The 25,869-nt window shown below is 41.8% G+C and overlaps 1 protein-coding gene across 1 annotated transcript in view; it reads left to right on the top strand.

The window, feature by feature from the left end:
* Positions 1 to 25,869, top strand: part of RCC1L (RCC1 like) — a 126,912-nt gene that overhangs the window by 37,463 nt on the left and 63,580 nt on the right. Inside the window, exons 5-6 of the mRNA XM_086954591.1 lie at positions 16,814 to 16,865; positions 19,028 to 19,112. Coding sequence (XP_086810717.1) covers positions 16,814 to 16,865; positions 19,028 to 19,112 — 137 coding nt within the window. The remainder of the gene's footprint in view (positions 1 to 16,813; positions 16,866 to 19,027; positions 19,113 to 25,869) is intronic.

The following is a 25,869-nucleotide window of genomic DNA, read 5'->3' as shown; positions in this document are numbered from 1 at the left end:
CCACATCAACCCTGGCATGAGAACCATGTCAGAGGTGATGAGACATGTTGTTTGATACCAAATACAACATATTTTGGCAGTACCATAATGGAGCTGGCAAGCTCGGGGGTGCCCGGGTGCCAGCTCATGTAATTTTATCGACCACTGATCACATCACAAAAGGCCTCTATAGGGACATATACGCTTGCACTTATATGTCCTCAACTTTAATATAATGCACCCTGCCTGCTGGGCTCAGGAGGCCTACCTTAGAGTTTACTGGCATATATTAAAAATTGTGTTTTGACCCTGCCACACATGGTGAGGGCAAATTCGAGTTCAAGCAGTTTGCAGTGTTCCTGCAGTCTGCAATGGCAGGGCTGCTGTCAGTTGTTACTTGGGTCACTCAGGGTTGCACAAACAGTGCTTCAGGTGCTGGTAACCCCTTCAACTCCTAGGCCCGGCGTACCAGTGGTACCATTTATAAGGGACTTATAAGGGGGTTAAAGTCCTTGCCAATTGGGGTTACCAATTCACATACATCAGTTTTAGGGAGAGAGCACTGGCACTGGGGCCTGGACAGCAGGCTCCAGTGCACGTTCAGAGTCATAACCATCAGCAATGGGGCAAAAAGTGTGGGGGTGACCATACAAAAAGGACACTTTCCTACAATACCACCCCCAAAACCGATGGAAAAATCTTTGATGGTATGTCAGAATTCACCAGAAAGCAATACAAGCAATAAAACTAAACATTTTAGAAAGTGTGACTGTTTAGTTCTGTTGAATACAACATCCTGCCTGGCCTGTCATTTCATCCGCCTCACAGCAATGGCAAAATACTTCATATTATCATTTTATCATTGTAAGACAAAGACGTGGTGTAGTCTGACCTTACCCAATACTCTTTCATAATTGGCTACCACAGCATAATCCAAAAACTCACTCAATACTAGAATATGTCTAGAAACGATATTAAAGCAGGTGGCCAACTTAAAAAAAAAATCATTAAACCCATAGCAGAGGCATTCAAATTCGCTTAATCACTCTGATGTAATTTTTTTGACAGTATACACAAAAAATTGTGAAGTGTAACATATTAATTAACACAGTGTAAACTTTACTACGATCACAAAGCTTTGTCTGCCAGAATAGTTAATAATGACCAGATTAAGTAAATATGCAAAGAAATGAACTCTGGAAGATGGAAATACTCCAGTGCCTAAATAAATCAACCAGGCCCTTCAATCTGTTAAAACAACCCTGATATCAATAAGCCAAAAAACACTTTTCTTCAAGTATAACAACTATGTCATAACTACAAACCAGATAGCAATAAAACCAAACCACTCTTCTATTTGGGAAATGGAATTATTCAACAAAAGACCTGGAATGCTATTTCAGCTTGTTAGTGACAACTTGAAGCCACAAAAATTCTTCACACATGTCATATGAAAAAATGCTGATCTACCAAATTGTCACCAATGGAATAACATAATTGTAGCAACGAAAGATGCACAACATTTAAATCCTAGGCCCGTCACAGACAACCACTGTTTTGAATCACTCTCTACTTAAAAGAAAACTTCACATTTATAAAAAATAAATGCAAGCTCAATAGTCAGATTATCTTCTAGCTGGAAATACTTCCTTGTTTTAACCTTTGTTTAAAAACTTTTTCTTTGCATTTTCCATTTGATAACATATATTATAACATATACGGTACTGCAATGTGAATTATTTGGACAATATTACTGTGCATCAAATATCTATATTCGGGGATCCACCACGTCCCTAGTTCACCATCATAACTTCAGTCAGGGGTTCAAACCTTCAGATGCCTCAGCACCTCATCCCCATACTCGGTGGTGGGAGGGGGAAGAGGACAGTGACTTAATTGGAATCAATCTTCCACTTTCTTCACATTAGCAGTCATTTTAGCCAGTCTTTAATATCATCAAGGAGTTTCTCATCCTTTCTCACCATTTTCCTGCAGATTTCTGTTGCCATCAACCACTCAGCAGCATCTTTCCTCCACAGCTTTAGGGAAGGGCTCAGTGTTTGCAGCCAATGTATCACAGTACTCCTTTTGGCTTGTGCAAGGGAGACACATGTGTATAAGATTTAGAGTGTAAGTCCAATAGGCAGTGTGCCATTGATTGTGTAATGTTCTCTCTTCTGCATTATTTACAACAGTCACTACCTGCTCTCAATATTCAGCCACCACTGGACATGCCCATTTCAGATGTAACAAGTCTGGTGGAGCCTCGGGCATTTCTGTGATCTGGTTAGGTACATTTTGTGTAGAGTAAGGTATGCATTGAGTAATATCTTGCATTGTGTGAGGCTTAACCTTGCATTTCTAGGCAGCGTTTTATTGTACCATAGCATTCTGGTCCATTCTGCATCTATTCTACAGTGCCCATTATCTTGTTCCCACTTTCCCTGAACTGTGAGAGAAGTTTGTGAGTGGTCCTGGGAAAGTTATGTATAAATACTACAAATCGTTCTCCCACCCTGTGACAGATTAGTAGTGTTCATCATTGTGATTAATTTAGAGTGACCCAAGGAACATCCCATGCAAGTCGTATGGTCCTTTTGATTGTAGAAAACATTAGAAATTGAATTTCTTCAAGTGTGAATCTTTGGCTTCAAATGTTATGGAGTTATTTCTTTCATATGGCTGTTTACCCGCAGAGATTAGTTATCCGCTTACATTGTTATGTTGTTATCCGCGTTAGCGCCGGGACACCTCAGTTGAGGTAGCTGCGCGCTCTATACATATCTCTTATTATTATTGTTGTTATCATCATATAAGTCTCTTAGTAATTTACACCTGCCATCTATCCACCCTGCAGCTGTTACCTTGTCTGAGCTTCTGGAAATGTAGATAAGACAGATTTCTACCTCCAGATCAATGGGAACATTATTCTTGACTTTGTTTTAGCAAAGTCCTTTGTCCACACGACAGGAGTGGACAAAGCGAACTGGAATTTCAGGATTCATGTGCTAACGCAGCAATGTGGGGATCTTGACAGTGATGGGTATTCGACCCCTTTCGGAAGGATTGTTTAACTCTCCACATTTTTTAAACTAAGTCCCCTTTGGAGGCATTTACAAAAAATGATCTGGCGAGTTGACCGTGTAACAAGAGACAATTGATTTCACCTGCTACTTACCTTGCAGTATATACATTTTTGGAGGCATCATAGGGGGCCCCTTCGCTCCTGTCGTGGGGACGACCTTTTCAGATTTTCTACAAATAAAGAACTATCCGACTAGGACAACATATAAATTATGGATATGCCCATGCTCATGTAACGGTTGTCCTTATATCCTCATATAGACCCCCATGCGGAGGTAGAAATTACCCTTAATCGTGCAAGACTGGTAGAAACGTCGACATTCTCTTTCTTTGGCCGGCATTGCTATTTTTTTTACCCTGGCTCAATGTCCAGAGGCCTTCCAAAGGTTAGGAAAATGGATTGATATTTTATACAGGGACATTGGTTCGGTCGACCGAATTACCTAATCCAACCAGTGTTGTAGCCACTGACTCTAAAAACAGTCCCTTCCGTACTCCGTTTCAGAAAAGCCCTAAAACCTAGCTCTTCACACAGGATTGAAAAAGCATCCCACCCACTTGCTCCACCCGTAGTGGACACTGTTGCTACCTTAGCTCAGACTTCTATAGCGACAAGACTCCCTCGGGCATGAGCTGCGCTTTATAAATCATATTTACATATTTATATTACATTACATTGAATATATGAAGTAGGGTATCATTGCTTCTTATTTTTTCTGATTGTTCTCTTTTCCTTTCACAATCACATTGCACGGGAGCACTTCCTTTTCACTTCTCTTCTGACAATCGCCTTTTGTTATAATGATTGATTAAATACTGTTTTTCATGAAGAATATATAAAGATAAGATTTTTTCATATAAACATTGTTGTCTTTGGTCTTTCTCTCTGTGACAATAATCTAATTTATTTATTGAAGTTTTATATAGCACTGGCTTCACCCAAGGGTATCAGAGCGCTTTGCATTGTAGGTATGATAGTAAAAAGAATACAGGACAAATGTATCAAAAAGAAAAAGCAAACATTTACAGTACACAAAAATAACATAATGAACGGAATGGGTATTGGAGAGATCAGATAAGGAAAGATCAGCAAGAAGATATAACATTAAGAGGATGTCGTAACATTATTATATATAGAATAACTCTCTGTATGACCATTTGAATTGATTTCTTCAGTCCTGTGCCCTTTAGATGGACTGAAAGGATACGTCAGGACCCAGTGTTGCTTATACTGTATAGATTCCCAGATCCTTGACTTTTTCTGGGAGAACCCCATTAGTATTTAGTGGTATATCAGTAACCACAGGCATTGGAATAATAATTAAATTAGTCAGTTGCAACATTTTCCTATAGCCCAAAGAAAATAAATAGATGTTGAATTGTTATGAGGCAAAAGTAAGCTTCAGAGGGGTGTTAGGCATAGACATGGTAGGAACTGCTTTGGTATGTATGAAGTTGTGAAGGGTGGCCTCAACATCATCATGTTGTGATTGAAGACATTTTGATTTCTGAAAGCTTTGAGAGGTCACTCCATTTAAGCGCATGATTTCTAATTGCAAGGCAAATTCGGTTTTAGAAATACTCTAAACATGCTAAGACCAAGTTGACGTCAAAACTTATGGTACATGCCGAAACATAGGCCTAATATCGAGTCACCTGATATCTTTGTAAATCTACAGTGAACATCAGAAATTCTAAGCTTTGTCGAGTGGACAGGCTTAACTTGGAAGCAATGTGTAAAGTATTTATGGAGTACCAATACATTTATAAAGTTAATGCTCAGCATAACAAAAAATCCCACCAAATAAATTTAGAAAAATAGAGTCAAAATAAATTAATCAAATGATACCAAAACAACAGAAACGCAATCAAGGGAACCAGCGATATAAATCTTTAAAGTTTAAGTTCAAAATAGCTCCAAAAAGAATTAATTGCCAACTGTAGTCAACTAGTTGCGATTGACCAATACCTAGATACAAATTAAGTCTGATTGAGATGGGGTGCGGATTGGATACAGAAACCAGATTCGACCTGTTTGGCTGTTTTACCTGTGGACTTCATCTCTGAAATGGAAGTCAAAAATCATCAGCGGGGCTGTGACTGAAGAGGGCTTCATGGTGTCTGATAGCCGCTGTATGATATCCTGGTGAAGCTGTTGACTTTTGGGAGGATAACTCTGAGCGGGAGAAATTTAAATATCACACACAGGGAAGGTCCCTTCCAGACCCAAAACTTTTGTCGCTTCTCCTGGTGAAAATTTCTACATTTGGACCTCATCACTTTTTTGGAGCTCAGATTATTTCAGCGTGGCAAGGCTGTAGGCTGCAGCTGAAAAGTGATCCATGATCCAGATACCTTCTCCATGAGGTCCCATTGAATTGGATTTGCTGCTGTGGAAAAGCAACCTGAATCTTTAGCCCAGCGACAACACACCTTTATCGTATTGGCTTGGTAGGTGGGTTCTACTCCTGCTGAGGTCTTTAGAGCCAAAGAGTATCTAAGTACCAGGTTTCAGGGTATGTTAGGAGGAGTACACCGTGACACAGTTATTAGACTCAGGACCTCAGTTGAAGGGGGTGGGGTCAAGACTCACTCCTGTTGAAGCCACCAGTAGGGTCCAGGGCAGGTCTAGCTGGAACTGGTCAACTTGGCAGTTGCAGGAAAGGTCTCTCATAGCCTGTAGTGTGCATGTGGCTTCAACAGAACGTAAGCCTTATGACCTTTGCAGTCGACTTCTTTGAACTGGGTACAAGAGGGCGAGCAGGTCCAGTCTTCTAGGCTCTTCTCAGGTCTCAGACATCAATTTCAGTCCTACTCTGGTGTTCCACAGTCCCAGGAGTGTACTGAGGAGGATACTGTGGGTGCCACAATTACGTTTTGTACCAGTTTTTGTGTGTGGGGTGGGGGTGGAGGGGTTGCTGACTCCAGGGCCCTCCCTAACCAATAGGGTAAAAATCTCCAGGAGTACCCCACCCACTTTTGCAGCAATTTCTGTTTGCTCTATAACAATCAATCCCACAGTACCCCTCCGGCTAAATCCAAGATGGTGAAATCCTCCTCCCCTTGTGTGTGCCCACCCAAGAAATGTGGCCAGGGAAATGAGCAACCGCTCCTCTGGTCACTCTAAACCAGTTCTATGGGAAGTTACTCTCCCACTGGTTTCGGTCCCTGCTTCATAGGGGGAAGAAAGAAAGTTCTTGCCCAAATGTCAGGTAACATTTGCCTGTGACAGGGTAGGCATTGTTAAAGTTAATCAAGTTCCTGGGCAAAGCCCAGATGGTCATCCTGCCAGAATAACCGAAGCTCATCCTTAAACCCAGTCCTTTATCCTGCACTGGGAATAGTTTTCACACCTAATCATAGGGCTAATCAGCTGCCAAGTGAGAGTTGAAGTACGTGCTAATGGCCCACCTGAGACTTTAGACAGGGGAAAGGTAACTTCTAAAAGTACCTTTTCCTTTAATAGTTATTAAAAATGTGAGTACCATTATTTTTATTGGATTTTTGAATAACTATTAAAAAGAGTCTTTGAATTGTATTTCTGTTTCCTAACCAAAATGTGAAATATTAAATGTAATAATGTGATTCAGTGTTTTCCTATGAAACAGACAGCATAACTACACTGAAAATAGTTGTTTTGAGCTTCTTCACTGTACGGAATTGTTTAACATTAAATAGTGTTTTGTAGATTTTTCACTGAATTGTGAAAAGGAGTTATCTTGACCGGTCGTATTTTTAGTTTTTAAACTGCATAGAAAGGCTACAAATAGTAGGCCTGCAATCATGTTTTCACTCGCTGACGTGGGTGCCACAATGGGTGCTGTAGCCCAATACAAACATTGAACTTACAGGACCTTGGTACACCTTGTACCATATACTAGGGACTTATAGGTAAGCTAAATATGCCTGCTGCAAGGGGACTTTATCTGCTTAGAGTTTTACATCCAGCAAAAACAGTCAAGGCAAAAAATCTGAGGGGTACCCCACACAAAAGAAGGGCATTTCCTACACTACTGTTGAATGATGCATTGGCCCCTAAGATCTTTGGTCAGTCTTGCTTTACACTAATGACTTAGTTTTTTTCTTTGGTCTCATCAAGGGTTTCAGAAACTTTCTTCAGGTACTATTCATTTTGCTACATTCATTGGCCTAAACAATAACTTAAACAAAAGCATTGACGATCAAATGTGGTACCAACCTGCTTAAAGGCAAATGGCAGCTAAATGACTGTATTCTTTATTGTGGCACCCAGTTAAGCTTAAACATGATTTAAATCCGAAAGGTATTTCAATTTGGCCACTATTATGGGTGGAAGGACAACCAAAGGACTTTTTTTGAAAAAGGATTTAAGGCTCAAGTTTTGAATATGAGAGCTATCCCATATGTAATACAGACCTTATATACTTTTGACCCGAGACTGCAGAGGTATCCCTCATGTTATACATCTTTTTCTTAGTTGCATATCTAAAAGACACAGGCTAAAGGTAGACTGACCAACTAAAACGTCTGTCTTTTTTTTGGAAGGTCAGTAGGGCAAACCCCGGAATCTAAAAAGGCTGCTGAATTAAAGTTGGTTCCACATCTAGAGCTTTAATCAAGTAATGGCCTGATAGATGGATTTTCTCCCTACCCTGGGAATCTAAGTGTATAAATCGGTAAGAGATATGTAATTCATACCAATATTAAAGCCTAACTATAGGAAGTCTCAACTTTTGTTTTGTATACAGAGCTCAAAAAATTATGCTTTGCGACTTGTTTTTCCTTAGTATTAAGTAGTAAATCTATGAAAATCCTCTATAGGGTGAATCCAATGAGCCCATCACTGGCACCCATCATATTGATCCACCTATTTAGATGTTGCTTAGGCAGCGCATGCGCTGTTTCTTTGAGACCTTTCGTTTTCCATCAGTATGCTTAGAGGCTACCCATTGCTCACCATTGGTTAGCTTCACTATCAATTTCATTTGCTTTTTTCTTAATGGTCAGCTGTTGTAGGTTTTCTTCCTCTTCGTGTTTTTATCCCTCTTCTGGATCATGAACACGTAAATTATGTACTTCTCTTCTCTATGTGTTCTTCACCTGTCAATCTGCTTGCCCCTACCTGCCCTTCTACCTCCATTTGGGTGATTGGCATAATTGCAGAATTGGTATCACAGCAACTTACTCTAGTTTTGAATTTGGCTGTGGAACACGGTGTGTTTCCTTTAGCTTGGAAACAGACCTCGATCCTACCACTTTAAAAAAAATCCAATTTGGATAAAGCAGAGACAGGTAATTATTATCCTATTGCTCGCCTCACCCTACCGGCTAAGGCTTTGGAAAAACACATGAATTCTCCCTCCATCTCGAGAAAAATCGTATACAAGATCCCTCTCAATTTAGATTTAGAACATCTCACAGTACTGAGTTGGCTCTCATTACTGCCATTGAGAATCTTAGGAAGGTGGTCGACTCAGGAGGTATTGCTGTATTGATTCTCCTTGATTTGTCGGCCGCCTTCGACGGTGGATCATGATGTTCTTACCCATCGTCTTCAAGCGGTAGGTGTTGGAGGCACTGCTCTTGCTCTGCTGATTTCCTTCTTAACCCACATGCGTCAGTATGTTGAAGCAGGAGGGTTTAAGTCTGAAGAGTTTAGACTTCCTTGTGGGGTTCCCCATGGCTCTCCCTTAAGCCCTACTCTTTTTATTAATGTTTATGTAGCCCCCCTTGCTAACCTAATAAGAGGTCATGGTTTTAATTTAGTTTCTTATGCTGACGACACACAGATCATTGTGTTTGTCTCTAGGAATATCTCTGAGTCAGCTGTTAATTTTCGAAAATGTATGAGTGATGTCAGCAGATGGATGGATACCAATGGTTTAAAGCTTAACTCCATTAAGACCGAGGTACTAATTTTCGGAAAGGATGCCTCAGTGTGGTCTGCTGACTGGTGGCCTGCCGAGCTTGGCCCCACTCCACTTCCGGTTGGAAAGGCCAAAAACCTTGGTGTCATTATTGATTCTTCTCTTGGTTTCTCTCCAAACATTAAACATGTTGACATCCTCTACTTATTACAACCTTCGTATTCTTCGAAAAGTGTTTCCTTTTATTCCAGTTGGTCAACAAAGAAAAGTGATGGCATCGCTGGTCATATCCAAGCTGGATTATTGCAACAGGCTGTTGGTGGGCGCTTGCAAATCTGTGACTGCTAAGTTACAGGTTCTCCAAAATGCAGCGGCCCGCCTTTTGTTTGGACTTTCCCATTTTTCTTCTGCAAAACATGCCTTAAATGAATTACACTGGCTGCCTATTATAAAGCAGATTTGCTTTAAGGCCCTGTGCATCGCCTTTAAGGCTTTACATGGTATTGGCCCGGAATCGGTGCAGAATCTTTTTCAATGGTATTTACCCTCTAGGACACTTCGTTCCTCATCGGCCAATAATGTTAAGATTCCCAACTACCGCCTACAGAGGTGGGGAGGGAAAAGCTTTCATCACATTACGGCCAGGTGGTGGAATGCACTTCCCACTCATCTGAAATCAGCTCAACATCTTTTGCTTTTTAGAAAAGATTTAAAAACTTGGCTCTTTACCATCTAATCTTACTGTGCTCTTTCTTATGTGGCAGTTGTGATTTGTTTCGCTAGGCTAGCGCCTAGACGGCTTCGGGTCGTAGTGCGCTATATAAATAAATAAATAAATTTAAAAAATTGTCCTAGTCTGCTTGCTCCCATCCTTCCTCTTCCCATTGTCCATGCTAACTTTCTTCCAAACTCCCCTCTCCCGTTGTCTATGTGTCCTGCTTGCTCCCACTGTCGTCCCTCACATTGTCTGTGTTGCTTCCTTGTTCCCACCCGCCGCCTCCAGTTGTCTGTGTTGATTCCTTGCTCCCACCCTCTGCCCCCTGTTGTCTGTGTTGCCTCCTTGCTCCCATTCTCGGTCCTCCTGTTGTCCATGCTGACTCCTTGCTCCCATCCTCCCCTCTCCCATTGCCCATATTGCCTCCTTGCTTTTGTTCGTTACCACACCCCCCCTGTTTCCTCCAGCACCCACCCTCCTCCTTATTGTGATTGTTGTTCCCTACCTGCCATAACAAAAAAACGAGTGCTCTGACGTGGACACCGCTGGCTGCTTCATAGTAATCTTTTGTTTTTTCCCCTGCCCTCTCTCCTTTCATTGTCCTTGTTGCCCCTTCCACCCTCCTTTTGTTCTTGTTGTTACCGCCTGGCATAAAAAAAACTATATGATGCGGACACTGCTGGCCATGTGTAGCTTTCACAAGCACTTTTCTCCTCGTACCTGTACTCGGGATCAAGGATGTCTCGTTCTGTTGTTTTTGTACTTTTGTATGTGATTCGATGTTTAGACGCTGCCTTTTGTGCCCCAGGGTTCTGACAACGTTATTCAGTTGTCAAGTGATCCTGGTGCGCGGCGGAGGCATCTGGTTGTGGGTGTAATTTCTCCACAAATAAATTCACCATTTCTTCAAGAAAGTCTCAGTTACCACCAGAATTGGGAGTTCGTTCTAGAAAATTACCTTCAAGGTTTAATGATTATATTTTGTCATAATTTATGTATATTGCTTTAATTCCTGCCTTCCTACTTTGTTGTGGGTAGGGAGAAGTTGTAATGAGTAGCTTTCGCGAGCACTTTTCTCCTCGTGTCTGTACTCGGGCTCAATGTGATTCGATGTTCGGACGCTGCCTGTTGCGCTCCAGGGTTCTGACAACGTTATTCAGTTGTCAAGTGATTCTGGTGCGTGGCAGAGGCGTCTGGTTGTGGGTGTAGTTTCTCCACAAATAAATTCACAATTTCTACAATTTCTACAAGAAAGTCTCCGTTCTTCATTACTTCACCACGTAATATTGCCTTTTTTTGGTAACTTGTATCAATGTACACATCAGCCGCACATTTAAAAAAAAAAATTGACAAAGCCTCTGCCTCATGTAACAGGACCTATTGGCTTTGCCAATGCTTGTTAAGTGTTTGACATTGTAATCTCAGTAAAGAAAGACCTGATTCATTTAGTCCATCTTCCATTCTGTTTTTTCACACAGTGCTGCAGTTTTTAGGTCTCGCTGAGCGAACGCGCATGCGTTCTCAGCGAGACTTAACACCTTCGATGCTCATGACGAGCTCAGCTCGTCATGAGGTACACCTCTCGTACACTCATGACGAGCTGAGCTCGTCATGAACAATGGGATTAATTCAAAGTCAGCACAGGAGAGGAATACCATCAGAATTGATGGTGCTAAGTAAGGGCTCTCAGAAATGCACCAGAAGGCGGATTGCCTACAGTTCATGTGTGCGGGCGCGTGCACATTGCACACCATTAGCCTCTCTCCGCACTCATGCTGGTTTGCTTGCAGCCGGCATCAGACTTCAAACATTTCAAAAGAATGCGCTCCCCTGCCTCCTCCCATCCTCTGTGCCTGTCTGCTCAGAACTTCTCACTGCAGTGTGTGGTGCATCCACGCGTGAATCTTCTGGCGTTTTGTTAAAACCTAGTCTCTTCTTACTTTCACTAATTTATAATCTTTTCATTCTCCTGCTAATCCTCTCCCTACCCTCTTTCCTGTGCCCCCTCTTTCCATTCCTCTTGTGCGCTCTGGCATTCTCCTCCTTCACCACCTTCCTTCTCTCTGTTGTTCTCCACTTCTATATCTATTTGGAGCAGGACAATCAGAGATCTCACTAGCCCTCAGTAGTCTATCAGAGGATTGCACACGAGAAGGGCTCAAACATTCCCACTGATCATGTCCACTGAAGCCTTCTGGCTTTTGGTGTAATTTATTTAATCTATGAAAATAAATTGATACCGTTTGCGGTAGTTGTGTGATACAGTGCTGAGACAGGCAAAGTTACGTTTCTATGAGTGTTTCTCTGCTTTTTTGTGCGCAAAATAATTTAAATAGTTCTGTATTGCCTGGCTGCTCAGCAACACAAACTTCACACAATACCACTCAGTGCCACATATTTATATGCTACATAATTACACTGCACTCAATGCAACATACACTCCAAATAATACCACTCAGTGCCACATAATTACACGCCACATAATTACACTTTACTGAATACAACATACACTCCACACAATACCACTCAGTGCCATATAATTATATGCTACATAATTACACTGCGCTCAATGCAACATACACTCCAAATACCACTCAGTGCCACATAATTACACACCACATAATTACACTGCACTCAATGTAACATACACTCCAAATACCACTCAGTTCCACATTATTACATGCCACATAATTACACTGCACTCAATGTAACATACACTCCAAATACCACTCAGTGCCACATAATTACACGCCACATAATTACACTGCACTCAATAGAACATACACTCCAAATACCACTCAGTGCCACATAATTACATGCCACATACTTACACTGCACTCAATGCAACATACACTCCAAATACCACTCAGTGCCACATAATTACACGCCACATAATTACACTGCACTCAATGCAACATACACTCAAAATACCACTCCGTGCCACATAATTACACGCCACATAATTACACTGCACTCAATGCAACATACACTCCAAATACCCCTCAGTGCCACATAGTTACACGCCACATAATTACACTGCACTCAATGCAACATACACTCCAAATACCACTCATTGCCACATAATTACACACAACATAATTACACTGCACTCAATGCAACATACACTCCAAATAACACTCAGTGCCACATAATTACACACCACATAATTACACTGCACTCAATGCAACATACACTCCAAATACCACTCAATGCCACATAGTTACACGCCACATAATTACACTGCACTCAATGCAACATATACTCCAAATACCACTCAGTGCCACATAATTACACGCCACATAATTACACTGCACTCAATGCAACATACAATCCAAACAATACCGCTCAGTGCCACATATTTACACGCCACACAATTACACTCTACTGAATACAACATACATTCAACAATACCACTCAGTGCCACATAATTATATGCTACATAATTACACTGCGCTCAACGCAACATACACTCCAAATACTACTCAGTGCCACATAATTACATGCAACATAATTACACTGCTCTCAATGCAACATTCACTCCATATACCACTCAGTGCCACATAATTACATGCCACGTACTTACACTGCACTCAATTCAACATACACTCCAAATACCACTGAGTGCCACATAATTACAAGCCACATTATTACACTGCACTTAATGCAACATACACTCCAAATACCACTCAGTGCCAATTAGTTACACGCCACATAATTACACTGCACTCAATGCAACATACACTCCAAATACCACTCAGTGCCACATAATTAAACGCCACATAATTACACTGCACTCAATGCAACATACACTCCAAATACCTCTCAGTGCCACATAATTACATGCCACATGATTACACTGCACTCAATGCAACATACACTCCAAATGCCACTCAGTGTCACATGATTACACGCCACATAATTACACTGCACTCAATGCAACATGCACTCCAAATACCACAAAGTGCCACATACTTATATGCAACATAATTAGTGTACTCAATGCAACATACACTCCAAATACTATTCAGTGCCACATAATTACACACCACATAATTACACTCTACTGAATGCAGCACACACTCCACACAATACCACTCAGTGCCACATAATTATATGCTACATAATTAAACTGCACTCAATGCAACATACACTCCAAACAATACCACTCAGTGCCACATAATTACACGCCATACAATTACACTCTACTGAATACAACATACACTCCTCATAATACCACTCAGTTCCACATAATTACATGCAACATAATTACACTCTACTCAATGCAACATAAATACACTCCACATAGTACCACACAGTGCCACATAATTATATGCTACATAATAACACTGAACTCCATGCAACATACACTCCAAATAATAGCACTCAGTGCCACATAATTACACACCACCCAATTCCACTCTACTGAATACAACATAACCTCCCCATATTACCACTCAATGCCACATAAATATATGCAACATAATTACACTGCACTCAATGCAACGTGCACTCCAAATACCACTCAGTGCCAGATAATTACACACCAAATAATTACACTCTACTGAATGCAACACACACTCCACACAATACCACTCAATGCCACATAATTATATGCTACATAATTACACTGCACTCAATGCAACATACACTCCAAATACCACTCAGTGCCACATACTTACACGCCACATAATTACACTCTACTGAATACAACATACACTCCCTTATTACCATTCAGTGCCACACAATTACACGCCACATAATTACACTCTTCTCAATGCAACGTAAACACACTCCACATAATACCACTCAGTGCCATATAATTACACACCTCATACTTACACTCTACTCAATGCAACATAAATACACTCCACACATTACCACACAGTGCCACATACTTATATGCTACATAATTACACTGCACTCAATGCAACAGACACTCCACACAATACCACTCAGTGCCACATATTACACGCCACATAATTACACTCTAATGAATGCAACATACACTCCACACAATACCACTCAGTACCAAATAATTGTTACACAATTACACTGCACTCAATGCAACATACACTCCACACAATACCACTCAGTGCCACATAATTATATGCTACACAATTTCACTGCACTTAATGCAAAATGCACTCCACACCATGACACAATTTCACTAAGCATTTCACAGAACACCACATAATTACACACCAAACTACATTTTTCAACCACAACCACACACACAACCACACACAGACTCATCCGACCATACACCCGACAACACACAACCACACACCCACCCACACACCCACAACCACACACACAACCACAACACACACAAACACAACACACACAACCACAACACACAACCACAAACACACACACACACACACACAAGCACACACACAACCTCACTCACAACCACACACACAACCACACACACACACACACAACCACACACACACAACCACACCATCAGTGCACACTTACACCAGACACAGACACCGCCAGTCATCAGTGCATGCTTTCACTGTCCACAAACACCACCAGCCGTCAGTGCACGCTTTCACCGGGCACAAACACCACCAGCCGTCAGTGCACGCTTCCACCAGGCCCACACCACCAGACGTGAGTGCACGCTTTCACCAGGCACACACACACACACCACCAGCCGTCAGTGCACGCTTTCACCAGGAACACACACACCACCAGCCATCAGTGCACGCTTTCACCAGGCACACACACACCACCAGCCGTCAGTGCATGCTTTCACCAGGCACACACCACCAGCCATCATTGCTCGCTTTCACCAGGCACACACACCACCAGTCATCAGTGCACGCTTCCACCAGGCACACACACCACCAGCCATCAGTGCACCACCAGCCAGCAGTGCACACTTCCCCCAGGCACACACACCACCAGCCATCAGTGCACAATTTCTACAGGCACACACACCACCAGCCATCAGTGAACCCATCAATTGTTAACACATCCACAATTAACTATTGTAGCAATCGCAGTATGGCGCACTTTACTTTGATTTTTTATTGGATTAGGGAGCACTCCGTACACCTTGTTTTTCATTTCACTTTACTTTTAAACATATTCATCTAAAGCGCAACATGCCACCTGCTACAAAAACAAATACACATTTTTTTGGCCTACAATTTATAGACTTTTGTTGCAATTGGTGTTGCAATATTTAGCAATGCCAATAGCTCAAACTTAATTAATGTGAGACCTATTGCATTGCAAATGCTTGTTATTATGATGTTATGGGACATAACCATAGGTGATCACTCTCACATTCAGCTCATTATAAATGTGTACTATCTCATTTATGACTACATTCATTTTGACTGTGTTTTTACCTTAATGGAGGCACATAAATGAAAATAGAACCCAGGTTGTAATACCAAGGTACAATTCCTTTTTAAAATTTGTATTGCAAACAACATTTGAGGTTGAATCTCTTTGATGGACCTCTGGGCGTGGTTCCAGTAGTGTTACTGTCTGAAAAGAGCATGACAACCCCCTTCAACAATCTATTATACCCAGGCTGCCATGTCAAGTACTACCCCAATGCGTCAGTTTTATCACTTCAAAACAATACTTCTCAAAAGCAAGAGCACGAAAGACTTAATACCTAGTACAAGTAACCTTTCAAAAATGCAAAGAACCAGTACTTGAAAAAAGAGTAGCAGCTGATATGACTACTCTATATGGTTTGGAAAAGATTGCTTAGAAGGGGGCCAGGACAGAAAAGCAAGGTAGAGGGAAATGAGATGACCGAGGGGCGTAAAAACACAGGAGGAAAAAGACGAAAAGTTGAGAAAACATTAAAGACAAGTATGCACTCATTTTAAATAAATGCCAGCCAACAAATTACGACACAAAAACAGTTCTGGGAAAAGAGAGAAGAGGAAATGAAAAATAGAAAAAGGGGAAGAGATGGCAAAATATTCAAGGTTACTGAATTTACTGTTAGAGACTGAGAAAGCCATTTGTAGAAAAGGATTCTCTTCTCGATGGAGGAGAATGTGCAGCAGTAACGAATACAAATAGGATCTGAGCACAAGGAGCTGCTGGCTTGCAGGTTACTATACAGGACTAACATTTTGCATAAAAGATGCCCAGGATCATTAGCGTGTGGTATTAATTATGTCTCTTCTTTTGCCACTGTTTTTCCTTGTAGTGAAAGTCAACTTATTCACAGATTGCAGAACTTTGGCAGCAAAGTTACCCAGGTAAGGAAACCCTTTTAACCTGGAAACTATATGCCAAATATTGCTAATATGCTTGATTCAGCCTTTTCTGCGAGTGGTAGAGTTTTGCTTCTAATGCACGTGCGACCTAATCCTTCATTTTCAGGAGAAAAACACAATCGCAGGCAATGGTTAGTGAATCAGGCCTTTGGCTATACTATAAATGTAACTGTTGCAAATGATTGCTAAGACCTCCTTTTGGAGTACTGTGAGCTTGAATAGAGACCTTTCTCTGGGGGGTGAACTGAGAATTAGTGCAATCCATAGCACAGCTGTTAACATAATACAGGCCTATCACTAGTAGTCAAAATAAGACAGAATTTAGTAACAACCGATGGTTATGATTTAAAAACTGGGATATAAGTGGGTCATTGAAAAACGTCACGGAAAAGGGATTCTTACATAAAAGTGTACATTTTTTTGTAGAAATTAACTTCTGAAGCAAATGTCCAGAATATGCAGGTTGGGGCTGGTAGATATGAGACCCTTCCTAGTTAGTCCTTTTCTTAAGCTCCGTCTTTGGTGTCTCAGAATGATTACCTTCCTTCAATGAGTATATATAGTGTGGGAGCTTTAGAAATGTGTTACATTTCTGGCATTTTAGGACTACTCCAACAAAATGTATTTTAACAGATTGCTCTATGCATGCAGACTGGCATTTCCTTTTCTGCCTAAATCAAGGCAAAAGAGAGTCAATGTTGCACCTTGGTGGAAGCCCTTGTAGTGTTTCAGTTTTGCAAATGATGAAAGCTGCATATTGTAAGAGGAGGCATTGCTTACTCACATTGCCCCACGATGATGCCTGCATCTCATGGATTCTTTTGCAAGGGGTACAAGTTGACTGATCCTCTGTGGGCTGATAGCCAGTGGGCATAAGGTGCACATGTTAGATTATGCAGTGCCGTCGTTTGTTGAGGGCAATCAGGCGTCATTATTGGTAAAATCAGTAGGATTGGAGAGTGGATCTGAACATTGAGCTGACAGCACTGACCAGGCTTGGACTTGTAGTGTGTGTCTTCGTTTCATGCCTAGTCTCTTTACAGCAGCCTAGGGAAAAGATGTCCAATAGCTCAGCACAACTCTGGTACGATAATTGGATGATAACTTCTAAAAGAGCTGAACCAGTTACATTAACTATCCCCACATATGGTCTTTTCATTACGTGATACAGTGTTTGCTGGTAAAGCACTGAGGACTCTCTATGGATGCTTCATAGATCTACTAGAGAACAGAAATAGGCAGGAGGAAGCAACAGGAAAATGGAAGGAGCAAACAGGAACGCAAAGAGTAGAAACATAGATACTAAAATGGCATGTTTATTTGTGAAGCACTCATGCAATCATAAGTAATGTAATGTATGTGTCTTGTAAAGCGCACTGCTGCCCTGAGGCGTCGTGGCGCTGTAGACCGCTGGGGAACCCGTCCTGGCTATCCCTGTGAGATTGTCCCTACTGGGTATCTCCAAGGTGAAACCAGGCATCCCCGGCGAATGTGGGGGGCCGTTGTAGAGATGAGGCAAGCTAATGCCCAGAGTTGCCGAGTGTGATCCCTGGTTAGAGTAGGCACTGAGGCGAGATTTATCGAGTCCGCTGACCCTGGTCCACGACCCTGCCGCGTCGGGAATTGAACCCTGGTCCCAGGCCGTTTTCTGCTTCCGGGTCTGCCGCCTCTAACCAGTGAGCCACACCACTCCACTCTACCTTCAAGTGCTGCAAGGGAACAGAAGATGTATGTTAGGGAACACAGGTAACGTTTAGACATGTTGTGGGTTTGTAAATGCATATGTCATCCCTACGGCTGCTTCAAAGTGCTATCTGGAGAACACAAGACCAGGATTAGGAGCCATCCAGCACCCTATAAAAAACAGACTGCACCGAATACCCTTGCATCAGGTTATCGTATCAAGTCGCAAGGGTGGATTTGGAAATAGAAATAAAAAAAACCCAAACTGGTTTAGGACTGATTAATTGGGTGGTGGCTTAGGTGTGTGTCTGTGGTGCCAATAACGGGTCAAACCAACGATGGAACAGTAACTTTCCGTTTCTTCATTGTTTTAAATAAACTTTATAACATGTGTGCTACAGTGTAGATTAAGTCTGTGCTCATATTCTCCTTTTGTTTTCTCTCCACCTATATCTTTGCAGATTGCCTGCGGACAAGACCACAGTCTGTTTAGAACTGAGAAAGGCGAGATCTATGCATGCGGATGGGGTGCAGATGGACAAACAGGTTAGAATTTCAGGGAAAAGGCAAATCAACTACCCCCTTAAGTTATTATAATTTGCTTAATTGGTTTAGTAGTGTGTGACTAAAGCTTTGCACACAGTAAAATGTGATTTCTCATAGAGACCTAGTCCCTAATTTTGAGGCAAAACTTTGTAATTGCAGTCTTTTTTTTTTACTTTGACTTTAATATATTATTATCATCCTATTCAGTAGCTACCAGCAGAGGTATTGCAAGGTTTTATGTTTCAGATAATTGATAATTATATCCTTAAAGAATAATGTTGCTGTGCAATATTGATTCTCTTCCCAAGATAGAGCTTTGGCATCTGGGCTTCACACTTGGTATCAGGAAAATGCTTTGGGACAAAGAACAGCCATCTGCTGCTACAGCAAGACCTACATCTAGACATACAAGATATTCGAGAGTGTATATATGATTTATTATGGAAATGCTTTTAATGTTGTGGTGAGTAATCTATGGCGATACAGTGACCTGTGAGCACAGCCAGCATTAACCACACTATTTCCAAAATAATATTAAGCAGAAATCGGCTAAATGAAAAAGTTTTTGGGTATTAGCAATGTTCCCAGAATTCCATCCTGATTATAGACAGATACAATAAGTGCTTATTAAGATAGAAGTAATCCCCAGATACTTTTCCCGATGGAGAAACTCCTTATCCTACACTCCCAGTGACATTTGGAGGTATTTCATTCCCCTGCCCACTGCTGAAGGGGATTTACTCTAGCCCTTGCTTAGAATAAATCTCTGACCATTTCTCAAGTGGGAACAGTTGGGAGACGTGTGTGAGTGACCATAAGCGGATGTATTTGTGCATGGTCATATAAACATATCAAGGCTGAAAATGCCTTAAACGTCTCCATCCCTTGCGGGAGATACATCACACTAAAGTGCAAGTGTATGTTTGCATTTTTTGCTCTCTGCCATCCCCTAATTCTCCCAGGCTGTACTTTGACCAGCTGTTGCTTGTTCCTAGGTAGTCCTTTTCTTCAGCCCCGTCTTTGGTCTCTCAGAATGGCCACCTCACTTCAATGAGTATGCATAGTGTGGGAGATTTACTATTACGAGGCTGCACTTTGTATGGATGTTGCTGATTTGTCATGGCTTCTTAATCCCAAACATCCTTTGTATAAATGCTGCTGAGCTTTGACAATACAACTTCAAGTTCGGATGTTCCCACAGCAGGATTACATCTCTGTCACACGGTGCATATTGTGAGCTCAATGGTGTTTACAGAATACAGTTTGTGTGATGCAGTGATCCTTATTACCTGAATCGTAGCAACTTAATGGTGCAGGGGTCAGTGTCTAATGAATCATAGCAACTTAGCCCCAGCTTTTTCTTTGCTCCCCTTGTAATAGTGTCTCTACTCTGGGAACCTCTAGATGCCTCTGTCTCACATCATGTAAATGACAGACTATTAGACTAGTAATCACCAGCTCTATCTTTTTGAGTGGACTTTGTGGTACATGGTAACACTTTAAAATGTAGCAGCTGGCCCTTGACTCAATCTCCCATGAAATGAGTCAAGTTCTGTGCTCCCTGAGATACACTGGTATTCTTCTGTGTAGCTCTTACTTGATGCTGACAATCAAGACTACATTCTATTTAGTCTTCAGCTTTGGGTTGCCCTTGTGCTGCGATAAGGTTGTTTCAGGTGGACAGAGCAAACACAAAATCATAATAGATCTCACAAAAGCTGTATCGTTGGGTGTAGGCTTTTCCTATTCAGGAGAAACACAAACCATGTACAAAAAATCAATTATGCAAGAAGCAGCTGTTGCCTCATGTCACTGTGAGGGCTGGCATTTTGTTACAGCCTAGTGGGCCTGAAAAGTCGTACTCTTCACTCCACTGGTGGGCTAATGTGCCTCCTTTTGCAAAATTGCATTATTTTCCCCAATTAAAAATGTTTTTGTAATTGTATTTTTTATAATTTTTGTGAGGTCTTGATAGTTCTCCAGAGACTGCTAACAGATCCTCTGTAACACTTGCAGTCGACGACGTCTTCCATGATCACTGTAAGCACCAATCATCTTTAAATGGGCCTTATACCACCAATTCAGAGATATCCCCGTGCATTTATACTGATGCACATGCACAGACTGTAATCTTTTAAGGGTTTTTCTAATATTTTAATAAAACAAACATTTAAAGCTTGCTGCAGGTGTACGCATTGGCCATCCTTGAATGTTTTGTACTAAAGTATAACAAAAAACATTCGAAGGTGCCTTCTTGTGTGCATGCATATATGCGATGCATGAGAGTCTTTCATGTAATAACGTTTAAGCTGAACAACAAAAACTCTCCAAGATCGTCGTTTATGCATGTTTGCGCATGCGGGGGAGCCATCTTAAAAGATTTTTGACAAAATACAACAAAATCCATTACAAGAAAGTCATCAATACATCTTCAGGTACGCAGACTCAGTCTTGGAAAGATTTTCGTTACACTTTAATAAAAACAATTCAAAGGAAAATAGCTTTCCCAAAGCAAATAACTCGGCAGCAAAAGCAGACCTGCTTTACCAGTGCTTATTTACGTGATGGTGATACCTTTAAGATCAAATCTGATTCTGTGATTTCTCAGTGTTCATTTTCGAGTTCAGCACCATTTTATCGACATAACTCATAATATGTGCTATTTATTGCACCTAGTACTTCCAAAACTTGCTGTGCTAGATTTTATTTGGGCTACTGGTAATTGGGGCCTTTGTGCCTTGTGTGCTTCTATTGACCCCTCTCCCCCTTCTCTGAGAGCAAAGTGTTTACTTGTGAATGAACATAAGCATACAGTGCTCTCTGTAAAGACATGGCTTTTCGCGGGACCGTTTTGTTTCCTCAAACTCTGGACGATGCTGCTGGTAAGTAAGTGCATATAGTCCTGCCAAACAGGCCTCCATGTCAGTGCTCTGACCCTTTAAAAGATAATGTCTAATTGGCTCACCCACAATTGGCATAAGTATAGTTCTTTATAAGTCTCTTGGATGTGGTATCAAAGGCAATTAGGGCCAGTACGTTAAATGTCCCTCGTGGACTACACAACTGGTTGTGCCACCACAGGTGTGACAAGGTAAAACATGACACCCAGACTGCCATTGCAGGCTAGCAGCGCAGTTTCCAAACTGCTAACTCTACTTTGCCATTTAAAGTAACAGCAAAGTTCAAACCTTCATGTCACCCCTAAGGCAGGCTTAACCAGCCCTATGTCAGGATGCTGCATATTAAAAAGCAGGACATGTGCTTTTGCATGTTTTATCAGTAAAAGCCCCACAGTGTAATTTTTATTTACTGTAGAAAAGGTAGTGCTCCGTTGACAAGTACAGGGCTACGCGCTAATGAAGTTTCCTGGGACTGTTTACAAGTCCTCCTAGGGAGAGGTATGAGCGACTCTCGGGGAGGAACACAAAGGATCTACCAAGACAAGAGGTGTGACCTCCTCCTAGCAGGAAGGCCAAACAGGATGTGAGCCCTAAAGGCGACCTACAAAGGGGAAGCTGCCTTTAAAGGCCATAAGCTAGTCACATACGAGAGGGGCTGCTCATTTGTTTTGGCGATAGGCTGGCATCGTGGACAGAGAGGGGGAAGCTGTTGCCAAACTGGGTTTTCTGTCGGCCCCCAAGTAGCCACACCTCTGGAATGTGCTTGGGAGTTCCACATACTGAGATAATGGCTCTACATGTCGAGATGGACAACATTTTGTACCCTGGGAGAGCTGGATGTCACACTAAACAAGAAGTTGTCATCAGGCAGGAGGAACATGGTAGTGCGATTAGCTAGTTTAGCCGCTCCATCCCTCTGAACTCGTAATTCACAAAAAAGTGTCACCCCTGGCACCCAGACCTCAGATCACGTTTGTACTGGAGAGAGAACCGAAGAAAGACTGCCTTGATGTTCCCTGGACCCAGCAAAGAAAGGCCACACCAAAGACTGGACCCCTTCTTCTGCACTTTGGGCTGTGAAACAAAGAATTGTTCTTTTGGGGTCCCGCTCGAGGAGACGTTGTCCTTGAGCTCCAGATAGAGAAAGTGACTCCAGGGGTCAGTTGGCCTACTCCCTGTTACAGCCACTGGGCCATAAAAGCTGATGAAGCCTAACTTGGAGAGTCGGTAGCCATTAATGCCTGATGGCTGAAGTGCAGCCTTGGAGACTGAGTCTCAACCCTCAAAAGATGTACTGAGCCTGCTGGATTGGGAAGAGTCGTCGAAGTGCAGTTTGGTCACCCAGAAAGGAAGCTACTGTCAGCTATAGCGAACTGCTGGTTTTGCTTTTACCGGAGACCAGTAGACCAATGTCAACTGATTTTCGACTGGACTTCACCATGACTTCAAGGGACATCATCCCTTCAGTCCAAAGTCGTTCCATTGTGTTTGTGGATTAAAGGGGTGGCAGGGGATGACTGGTTTAGCATACTTGAGCATCTTTAGCATCTAGCATCCCTAGCATCAGGGCCACTCCATTGATTCCTATTACAGTTTTCCCATAAACCCTCAGTACTTAATTTACGCCGGTGGTTTTCTGAACCAGATATTTGCCGAGTGCAAGAGAAGAAAAAAACATAGATCGGAAAGATGGAGGAAAAGATGGCAAAACTACCACAGAGTGATAAAGCATAAACCTCCAAGCATGAGATAAAGGGTCAGGGAGTGGCTGGTAGTGGATTAAAGACTACCTAACTTGGTTTTCAGCGCGCCAACATTTAATTGTACCGGCTGACAGCTTCTGAGCAGAACATTAGGAACCAGCACTCTTTCTTTCTCAAATGAAGTTGTAGTGTAGTTCCTATTTTCCCTTTAGGCCCTGCACATTGGAATAACATAAACAGCAGTGTAGACGTAGGACTGTGGTCTTCTAGGTCTCTACTGACTATGCTAGACTTAATTTAGGTTTGCGCCAGCTAGCTCAGAGGTCACTGGAAACTTTCTTGACTGAATAGGAAGTGATCAGCTTCCCTGGCTCAGACAAGAAGGGATTCAGCTTCCGACAACCGCATAAACATGACAACTTTGCTCCTCAGAATAAGAGTAAATCTCTAGAGTCGTGTGAAAACAATAGACAATTATTTCACTCAGTCAGACGTGCGTTCTTAGTTTCACCAGAGTGCAGAGAAGAGAGAGACGGGCGTTTTCAATAAAGGGTATGATTTCTTGAACAGTCTTCCTTCTCATGCAAGAGAAATGGATTGCCACAATTGCAATACTTAATATGAAGTAAACTACGTACAGTATAAGGAGTATTATGAAAGAATACTGTAAAAGCATTGATATGGTTTCTTAGCCATAAGATAGTTAAAATGAATAAAATATATACAATATATACATTCATATATACATTGGCTAACGACCTCAACTGGTGCTTCTAACTACGCCTACCCCGGTGTACCTGACCCAAGCCTAATACGTGGGAGGGAGTAAGTAAGTAGCAGTTTAAGTTAAGTTGGTTTTGCCAAGAGTCTGATCCAAGAATTCTCTCTAAGGGTTTAGTCAGCACCGTACCTTTGGAATAGAATGTAGGAGGTCTGGTATCTCCCTCTCAGAACCCGATATCCCAGTCACCCGCAAGGGTAGGCTGGAAACGCCGGAGCTGGATTTTCTCTGTAGGAGAAAAGACAGCCTCTTTCTCAGCACGTCAAAAGAGGAGGTGCAGCGTCCATGGGCGTCTCGCGTCTGCTGGGCTCTCTGCAAGGGAACAGCTGTTCTGCTCCGGAATTCACCACCGTGTGTTTGCTTAAGGCAGCGTTGGCATATTTATACCTGAAAGGTGCCGGGTTTGACGTAAGTTTGGACATAAGACGTCAATAAAGATGTCACTAAGAACTGGTCGTTCTTACAGTGCTCGCAGGAGTTCTATTACAAATCAAAACAAAGCAAGCGGGGCTTTCCCAGGTTGCTGGTGGTTTGGTGTGTCGAAAGAACTCAGTGTGCTCTCTAGGAATCTATGGAAGTAGCTTCTGCTGTGTCATGGACTGCAGAGGCGATTTACTGAAAATATGGCTCTGATTATTATGCCATTATAGGGATATGTATTGATTATAGCCGTGTAGGGGCATAAGGTCACAATATTGATCGGGTTCCTAGATAAAACACATCACCCACTCCACGGGTTTTATGTCCATCAATTACTAAAAACTTAAGCAATAAAGATGCATGTGTATTCCAACCCACCCCAAAACACATTTTGCATTTGAAATGGTGTATACGAAATACGTGAAAATGATAATAGGTACTGTACGTTTTAATCAGTATGGCCATTCAGAAAAATTGCTTATGTATATCAACTGAACGATTTGCGAAAAATTACACATGAAATGTCTCTCAATACAGAAAAGAAGGGCGAGACTATTTCATCACATATAAATACAGATGCTGTAAATTGTGCTAGAGGCTGAGGTACTATTTTGTCTCTAGATCTACTAAAAATAGAAGCTCTGTTCTTTATGAATAGTTCTACTTTAAGCAAAGTACATGTGCCAGAAAAAAGGTATATATTTTGGAATTTTGGAAAAAATAATTTCATGATGAGCTGGGGGAAAAAATAGTTCCAAACGTTTTTCAGTAGCTCGTTTATCAAAGCCGAAGGCCGAATTCAGAGTTCATGGGAACGCTGTGTACTGGATTGTTTTCCAAAAAGTTATTGTTTCTGTTCAGGGTAGAATATCATTTCAGATAGACTCGCAAAAAATTGGTCTACATATTCAGGTGACAGTTCGACCAAGTTTGATAATGCTGTAACCTGGCAG

The sequence above is a fragment of the Lissotriton vulgaris genome, chromosome 2_1 (genome assembly GCF_964263255.1).
Source record: "Lissotriton vulgaris chromosome 2_1, aLisVul1.2, whole genome shotgun sequence".
NCBI classification, from domain to species: domain Eukaryota; kingdom Metazoa; phylum Chordata; class Amphibia; order Caudata; family Salamandridae; genus Lissotriton; species Lissotriton vulgaris.
Note: the sequence above shows the minus strand (reverse complement) of the source record. Positions and strands in the feature narration are given on the sequence as shown.